General features: G+C 57.8%; 1 protein-coding gene across 1 annotated transcript; it reads right to left on the reverse strand.

The window, feature by feature from the left end:
- Positions 1–2707: 2707 nt before the first annotated feature.
- Positions 2708–3885, reverse strand: GSX1 (GS homeobox 1). Its single transcript, XM_068395271.1, has 2 exons — positions 3498–3885; positions 2708–3063 (listed from the first exon to the last, which is right to left on the reverse strand). Exons 1-2 carry the CDS (start codon positions 3883–3885, stop codon positions 2708–2710), a joined length of 744 nt encoding a protein of 247 aa, XP_068251372.1.
- Between the last annotated feature and the right edge of the window lie 5314 nt (positions 3886–9199).

Here is a 9199-nt window from a genome sequence, read left to right on the forward strand (position 1 = left end):
GCGCTGGTGTTCCTCTCATCCCACTGCCAGTCAAGTGGCTCAAATCCATGTCACCGAACAGCACAAGGAGCACTCACACACGCCTCTATGGATGCTCATTGCCTTCAGCGCCAGGGCCCTGTTTAAGAGGATGCCAGACCCCTTGGTAAACCCATGTTAGGCTGTTTCTGTCTCTCTATTTGCAATGACTTTTCAAAACAAGTCCAGTAAATGTGGGCAGGAAGGGAGGCAAGGGCAGGAGAGGCTGCAGGGCCCTGCTGAGAGTGTTAGGGTCCCTTGAGGGGTCTTTCCTGTTGGAACTGGGCCACTGGGGGAGGAAGGACACACAGGGAACACCATGGGGCCAAGCACCAGGAAGAAACTGACTGACTCCTGTAGCACGGTCAGGTTTTGATCCCTTATCTGCCAAGTTCATCCCCAACAGCCATGCGAAAAGGAGCCAGAAGGATGCTGGCCACAGAGTGTCCTAACCACTAGCTTGCCTGGCCATCCCATCTCATCAGGGTGATGTGCAGAGCCAGAAAGGGAGGAAGCAGGGAGGGAGAAGCAAGAGGTCTAGGGGTGCCGTGAGGCAGTGGGTGAAGACAGACCCGCAAAGAGAGGAGCAGTCCAAACATTTTGTCCACATGTCCCAAACTTGATGGTGCAGCACCTGCCTAATATCACCAAGCCCTTGCCATCTTCCAGGGGGGAACACAAATCAGGACAGTCACAGCAGGGCATGGGTACTGCCTTGTGCCCTGCACTGCCATGTCTCCACGGTCCCCCCCACCTCACTGTGTCCTGGGGTTGTCCCAAGGGGTCCATAGCGCCCTGTGGTCTGCAGGACCGTGCTCTCTGCTCAGCCGTGGGATGGAGCAGGTCTCCCGGCCCCACAGCTATACAAAGAGCTGCAGGGACCTGGGAAGGGCAGAGCGTGACACGTTTGTTTTATGGACAGGACTTGAGGCTGTCTCGGCAGTGGCAATTTTACCAGCTCTGCTTTCACCCTTGGTGCCCAGGCATCCCAAATACACAGCTCCCCACACCGAGTTCAGCCCGTGTGCTGCATGGATCTTCTCCACAGGGATTTCCCTGGAGGGATGACATCTCCATTCCTGTCTCTTTCCGGTGGCCTCAGTTATTTCGGACCTGTTCCGGAATAAAAAGCAGGTCGCGTCCTGATGCGGGCAGGGACCGATGGTAACCCAGCGAGCCAAGCCCATTCCCCAGGCTGCAAGGCATGAAACCCGCCGGGCCAGGCGATGCAGACTGCGGCCCCACGGGCAGACGCGGGGCACCGGCTGCGGGTGCAGGGGCGGCCGCTCCCCGCCACCGGAGAGCACGTCCCCGTGAGCCCGAAAAGAGCGGGGGTCCCCGCACATAGGGTCTTTCCCTGCGCAAACGGAGCGGCAGAGGGTGCGCGGGGCCGCGGAGGTCCCGCACCCTCGGGAGGCAGATGCCAATCGGGCACGGCCGCGTTTGGCACCCCCGGGGGCTGCGGGACCTGCCGGCTGCTTTTCCGCCGGGGCTCTACGCTGAGAAGCCGCGCGTAAAAACGGGCGCTCCGCTTCCCCGACAGCAAAGCGCTACCGAGAGGCTGCGAGGCCGGAGCGGGGCTGCCGGAGCCCCGTGGCCGTGCAGGCGGGAGGCCCAGGAGGGCCGGTACGGGCACCGGCACCGCCAGGTCAGCGGGAGGCCAGATCCGTCCTTCCCGGGTAGCGGCGGCGGGCACCTGGAGAGAGGAGCCGAGCCCAGCCGCCAGCCGGGCGTTTGTATTCACCTATAGCCGTACGTATAGGCGTGTGCAAATGGTGTCTCTCTCACTCTTGCAGGTCTGGGAATGGGAAAGGAGGCGTGATGGGAAGGGAAAGGGGTTCAGCCGAGCCAGACTCCAGCCCGACCTTTCGCTTCGCGGAGAGGACCGAAGGAGCCCCCGGGAGAGCGGCCAGGGGTCCCCCGCACCCCGCACCTTCAGCATGGCTCGGAGAAAGGAAGAGTCCCCGCCATCCGCGCTCGCCAGGGCTGGCGAGTCCCGGTGCCGGGCTGCGGCGGAGAAGGATGGAGAGAGGCGGTGTACCCGGCGCACGCCCGCGGACACCGAGCGGCTTCTTTCTACGTGAGGGAAGGGAAATAAACCACCAACGAGCTTTTATTGTTATCATCATTATTATCATCGCCATCCTCGTTTCTCTGCACATAAATAAATAAATAAATATCTCCCGAAGGGAGGGAGGGGGACGGAACGATACAACCACAGCTGCGCGCCCGGCAGCGACGAAGTCAAAACGAAACCGAGACCAGTTTTGGAAATAAAAAAAAAAAGAAAAATATAACAACCCAAACAGCCCCCGACCCTCCCAGTCCGCCCGCTTTCGGGCACCGCCGAGTTACCGGAGAGAGCCCCGGGACAGCATCCCTGTCTCGGTGCGCAGGGAGGTCTGCGAGGAGCCTCCCGGGCTCGGGGCTGCGCCCGCGGGGAGACAAGTGAGACAGCACTACTGGGGGACGCCTGGGGTCCGAGGGAGCAGTTTATTTACAACAGGGCGCACGGACTCCCGCCCCCATGGGCCGGGGGTCTAGAAAGGCGAGAAAGTCCTTCGTAAATTACACAGATTATACAAAACGATATAAAATCCTTCAGCTGCGTGTCAGCACCGGAGCAAGCAGGACTCTCCCTCCTGCTCTCGCCACAGTTCCTGGGGAGAAGGGGTGGGTGTGCGGGGGGCTAAGGGGTGACTGCGAGGCCTCTGTCGTCCTTCCCCGAGGAGGACGGAGACATGCGCAAGTCCTCGTCGTCTTCCGAGCACTTGGTCGTGGAAAGGGAAGAGCATTTGCAGCTGTGGCCGGCCCCCCCGCCCCGGTGGGAGCTGCTTTTGCCTTCTTTCTTGTGCTTGACGCGTCGGTTCTGGAACCAGATCTTCACCTGCTTCTCGGAGAGGTTCAGGTAGGTGGCGATCTCGATTCGCCGCAGCCGGGAGAGGTACATGTTTGAGGCGAACTCCCTTTCCAGCTCCAGGAGCTGCGTGCTGGTGAAGGCGGTGCGCATCCGCTTGCTGCTGGGCAGCTGGCTGGACGTGCTGTCTGCGGAGCGGAGCAGAACGTACAGTCAGGGTCTGCCGGACCCGCCGCCGCCCGCCCCGCAGCTCCCGCACGCGCCGGTCCTCGCTGAGCACCCCCCGCCGCCCCGCCGCTTGCTCTGCGGGGCCGCAACCCTTCCTCCCCGGCGACCCGGCAAGCGGCTGCCGGGCTGCACTCCGAGCTCACGGGGTGCCGCGGCCGCCTCCCCTCTTTCCCACCGCCTGGATCGGAGGCTCCGCGGGCAGCAGCGGGGCTTCCCCTGCGCATCCACCGGGGCACCAGCAGACGGAGGTGCCGGGACTCCCCGTCCAGCCTGCGGGCGCTGGGCGGAGACCCACCCCTGCCTCTTGTCTCCTCGGGATCCCCATCATCTCCCCGCAGCGACCACGGTTAGCATGCAGGCATGCGCCCCCCGGCCCCACGCGTGCCGCCCTTACCCACGGAGATGCAGTGGAACTGCCGGGGGTCGGGCAGCGGGTAGGCGCCCTGGTAGAGCGCCGGTGCGTGCCCGACGCTGACGGCGGAGACGGAGTGCTGCTGGCGGGCCAGGGGAGAGTGGCAGTACTGGGAGCCGAAGGGGGGGAAGGAGGCCTTGATGAGGGGGATGGCGGGCGGCGGCGGGTGCAGCTGGGAGGCGGTGACACAGAGCGGGCAAACGCAGAGCAGCCCGGCCTTGCGAGCGTGGCAGGCGCCGGCCGGCAGCCCGGGCAGCGGGTGCGAGGGGTGCACGGCGTAGGGGAAGAGCGGCGGCGGTGGGCTGCCCTCCCCCTTCTTCTCGCCCGCCTCCCGCAGTACCAGCGAGTCCACTAGGAAGGAGCGCGGCATGGCCCCGCGCAGCGCCCGCGCAGCGCCGCTGGCCAGCCCGAGTGGTGCTGAACGGCGCCCGCCCGCCCGCCCGCTTTAAATAGCGCCCGCGACATGTGATGGCGACGCCGGGGCGCTCAATAGGCTTTCTGTGCCTCTTCTCTTGGCATTCACGCCGCACGCTCCCTCATTATTTCCCTTGTTAACTAAATGAACTGCATAATGTACTCTATTCTTGTCGACCCCACCCACGCCGTAGCAGGCGGCCTCTCCCCTCCTCTCCCTTTGGCGGGGTTATTTTCTCATTCTCTCGCGATTTAATATTCTTTTCTTTCTCTTTATCGCTCTCCCTCGCTTTCAGCCCAGCTTTCAGCCCGCTCCCCCTTGTTTATTTTGCCGGCTGCAGCCGTGGTCTCTGCCGGCGCCAGCCTCCCCTGACAGCCCCCCGGTGCCTTTTCCACCTGTGGCACCAGGTCGCCCCCCCAGCCCCGCCAGCCACTCTCTCTCCCGGGCTGCTTCGTCCCCGTTACCGCGCCTGCCGCCGTCCCCAGCCCCGCGTCTTTGTTCCCAGCCCGGTGCGGGGACCTGCCGCTTATCGCTGTCGCCGCCGTCGGGTGAGAACACCCGGCCACCAAGATGTGCCAACCGGGGCTCCGCCGGCAGCAATATCCACCTGGCCCCTGCGTGGGAACGGATAACGGCCGCGGAGAGCCACAGTGGTGCACGTATAGAAACCCCGACGCACGGATCCCGCTCCGTGGCGGCGGCACCCACGGCGAGCGCCTAAGCGGAGGGAGAAGAGGCGCTCGGCACGCTCAGCACCTCTTTATACCTGGTCTCTCTGCCCGGTTTCAGCGGTAACACCCGCCATCGCACTGTCGCACTCCACGTGCGGCGGCCCCGGCCCCTGTCCCGGCCCCGGTCCCGCACCGCCGCCGCGCACAAGTGCGCCGGGAATTCCCTTGGGGCTGCGGAGACCCACAGGGAAACGGTTTATTTCTCCTGTGCGATGAGAATTAGCGTAAACACACCGGCGGTGTCTGGATTTCTTATCACAGGGATATGCCGAACTTCCAGCGGTATCCAAAGCTCATTTCTGCTGGTTCTTCCGAGCTAACGCGCACCGGCGCTTCCCCGCGCAGCGGCACGCCGGCCGCGCAGAGCCCGCCGCGCTGGGCTCCGGGAGCGTGCGGATTTTGTAGGTGAATAAATAATGCTAACAAAAAAGAAAAAAATATTAATCGGGATATATTTTATTCCCCGTTCTTCCCGTTTAATATACGGGGGAAAAAAAAGGCAAGCGCACCCGCCGACTCCCGTCAAAATGCGGGGAGATTTCTCCCTACAGTAACCTGCCCGCCTCAAAAACGAATGGACTTTTCCAAATGAAGGGAAGGAAAAGCCTTGCAAACAGTGTAATCCCGTGTCTCCGGCTTGTACAGAGGCTGTTTTTGCCCGCAGTCGCATTTCTCACTGAAATCTACGGGAGTTTTGTCGAGGTGCTGTTGATGCCCGAGCCTAGAAATCTACATATGTGCACAAATAAATGGTGAAAAATGCAGAACGAACAAAACCGAATGCTAGTAAAAACTCAGTCCCGCTATGATTTAGAAAGGATTTCCAAGTGCCCTTCTCCTGAAAGCGTTAATGGGGTTTGGGTTTTTTGTTTTATTTTGAAGGAACTCGTAATTTAAATCATTTTCTCCCGGAGCTGCTGCCTGGGAAGGGGCAACTCTCCCCGCTGAGAAGTGGCCAGTCACCGAGGGGGGTTAATTCAGCCTCAACCCGAGGGATTCCCGCTGCCCAGGGGCTGAACCCCAGGGCTCTGAGCCGCAGGGAGGCAAAGGGTTAACAGCTCCTGAATGCACACCAAGCCCAAAGCTACTGGGAAAGAATATCCAAAAAAATAACCAGTTTTTTTTTTCCAGCCGCTGGACCTTATTGAATGTCATTGAAGAAAGTTTTGAATGCCAGATAAAGAGAGGCGAATTAAAGTGTGTGACAGCAGAGGATAAGCAAACACAAAGAGAACTCTGTCACACTTTGGGCAAAATCCGTGGGCTTTTTACCAAGCCTCTTCGCTATGATTGAATTAAGTAATAGGAAAACATTTTCTTTCAGTTTAGAGCCATTAGACAAAAACTTCAAAGCGAATAACAGTTTTTAATGTGCAGCCCAACAATGGAATCTGTTTTGTGCTGAAATGTTTAAATGGTTTGTTGTGCAACTGTGGGCTGAAATAACCCAGACTGCAGCAAAATAACATCCTTCAGGCCGGTTTACGAGTGCTTGAAACTAGCACAGACCTTTAATCCCAGCGCTTTAAACTGGCCTCCCCTGTCTTTTTCGCCCCCCTCCGCCCCGTTTTTTTTTTTTTAATAGGGGAAATTCGCCTCGTGTGTTCGCCATCTCGAAGCGATGGCCGCGAAACGAAAACGGTACCGGGAGCGGGGGAAAGCTGCCGCCGGCGGGGTAGGCGCTGCGGGCGGCTCGGGGAGACGCGGGGGGCAAGGGGGGAACCCCCTGCCTGGGACTGCGGGCCCCCCCCCCCCAGGACCTGCCTCTGCCTGCGCGGCCTCCCGCCCTGCTCCGCCGCATTCCGCCGGGCCCCGCGGGGGGGGGGGTCGTACCGGGACAGGGTCCCTGGTACCTCCGGGAAGTGCCGGCGCTTGGGCTTCGGAGGGAGAGAAATGCCGGGTGGTAGATGCTACCCCCGTGCCCCCGGCTTCTCTTCACTCGCTGTCACCCCCCGCGGAGAAGGGGATGGGGAGAGGGAGGTGTTAGGGTGCGCATCAGCTGGGGGACCCTCAATAAAAGGAGGGTCAGGTGCCAGTGCGGGGGTGAAGGAGAGAGGGGGCGAAAGCGTTAGCACCGACTGAGGCGTGTCTACGCCCTTAGGGGCTGCGGGGGGTTATACCACCTCTGCCTGCGAGGGGAGAAGGTGTCATTTTGCCACTGTCTGGGGACAGCCGTATGGACGTTGGCTGCAAAGAGGTCCCTCATCCTTTTGAGGGAACAGCCGTTGCCTTTTGTGAGGAGGCCCTCACTCTCCGGGATAGCTGCCATTAATATCTGGGAGTGGGAGGTCACACACACGGCCAGTGCCTAAGGAGAGCATGGAGAGGTGCATTGGGTCAGGGGCGGGGGGAGGTGGGGATGGGATCCTGCTGGGGTGGACGGAATCACTATTTTCAAGGAGACCATATCCTTGGTAGCTGAGAAGGGCTCCTGATTTGTGGGTGACTGTAATATTCCCCAGACTAGCCCAAGAAATCATTTTCTAATGGCAAATAACAAAACATAAATCAAAGCCAATACTGAACCACAAGGCACACACCATGTGGTGGGTTGTCCAAAGCATGTGCTTTTTTACGTTGGACAAACACTATTCAGTACTATTCAATATATTCATTAATGACTTGGATGAGGGATTAGAGTGCACTGTCAGCAAGTTTGCTGATGACACCAAACTGGGAGGAGTGGCTGACACAATGGAAGGCTGCGCAGCCATTCAGAGAGACCTGGACAGGCTGGAAAGTTGGGCGGGGAGAAATTTAATGAAATATAACAAGGGCAAGTGTAGAGTCCTGCATCTGGGCAAGAACAACCCCATGTATGAGTACAAGTTGGGGGCAGACCTGTTGGAGACCAGCGGAGGGGAAAGGGACCTGGGGGTTCTAGCGGACAGCAGGATGACCATGAGCCAGCAATGTGCCCTTGTGGCCAAGAAGGCCAATGGCATCCTGGGGTGTATTAGAAGGGGTGTCGTTAGCAGGTCAAGAGAGGTTCTCCTCCCCCTCTACTCTGCCCTGGTGAGGCCGCACCTGGAATGTTGTGTCCAGTTCTGGGCCCCTCAGTTCAAGAAGGACAGGGAACTGCTAGAGAGAGTCCAGCGCAGAGCCACGAAGATGATTAAGGGAGTGGAACATCTCCCTTATGAGGAGAGGCTGAGGGAGCTGGGTCTCTTTAGCTTAGAGAAGAGGAGACTGAGGGGTGACCTCATTAATGTTTATAAATACGTAAAGGGCAAGTGTCATGACGATGGAGCCAGGCTCTTCTCAGTGACATCCCTTGACAGGACAAGGGGCAATGGGTGCAAGCTGGAACACAGGAGGTTCCACATAAATATGAGGAAAAACTTCTTTACGGTGAGGGCGACCGAACACTGGAACAGGCTGCCCAGAGAGGTTGTGGAGTCTCCTTCTCTGGAGACATTCAAAACCCGCCTGGACGCGTTCCTGTGTGAGATGGTCTAGGTGGTCCTGCTCCGGCAGGGGGATTGGACTAGATGATCTTTCGAGGTCCCTTCCAAGCCCTAACATTCTGTGATTCTGTGATTCTGTAACACATCCAGGAGCAAGCTTGTAAGGTACCTGTGCACCCCTTTAATTAACTTGTCCACAGAATGAATTTGAGTTTACTTGAGTAACCAGACCAGAAATACATTTTTAAAAAATCACTACTCTATCAGCAAAATTGATTTGTGTGGCAGCTGTACTTTCCTCATTGGCCTCTTGCTTCATTGAACAGGACTAACTGCATGAACAGATATCCAAAAGATGTTCATTTTGTCTCCTGACTCAAACTGTACTCTGTACAGAATTAATCTTTCTTCAGGGACTTATCTTGCACACTGACACAACAGTGACTGCATGACCAGCCAGTTTTGCAGTGTTCATTTCTCTGAGGAGAACATCTCTGCATCTCACTCAGCACCTCTGAGGAGAGGTAGAGAAAGCTCTGTTCTGTTGATGGACCACCAAGGCGAAGTGATGAGGGCTGGTACCTACCTAGGACCAGCAGAAGGTGATGCTTCTGGAGTGCTCGTGTCACTCTGTTCATGTGAAGTTCAGTGTCTGAAAACTGCTGCATATATTTTGTGCACTAACTTTGGTCAAATGCTGGAAGTGTTTGGCACCCTCAAAGCCAGGGCTCAGGGAAGGGAAGTGGTCAGTGAGACAGTGAGAACACAGGTATTGAGTATCTGCAGGAAAAAAAAATAACTTTTTATCATTTGCTCAGTGATCTACTTTGCACTGTCTGTGAACAGAGTCAGAGAAGCAGAAATAAAACCCAGTCTAAACACAGGCCACATCACATCAGACCAGAAGCCCATCTACAGCCATAACTTCTTTGCAGCAGTGGCTGTAGTGGAAACCTAAGGAAGTCTATGGGAAAAGGGCAAGTGCAGGGTGATCCTTCCCTGGTTTAATCCTGGCCTCCAGAGATCCATAATGGCAAGGGCTTCCAGAAACATAGGTTATATGTTTGTGTTTAATTCCAATTCTTCCAAAATAAAGGCAAAACCACAGCTTTCTTTGTCATGAAGTTGCTC

Source organism: Nyctibius grandis, chromosome 2 (genome assembly GCF_013368605.1).
Source record: "Nyctibius grandis isolate bNycGra1 chromosome 2, bNycGra1.pri, whole genome shotgun sequence".
NCBI lineage: Eukaryota > Metazoa > Chordata > Aves > Nyctibiiformes > Nyctibiidae > Nyctibius > Nyctibius grandis.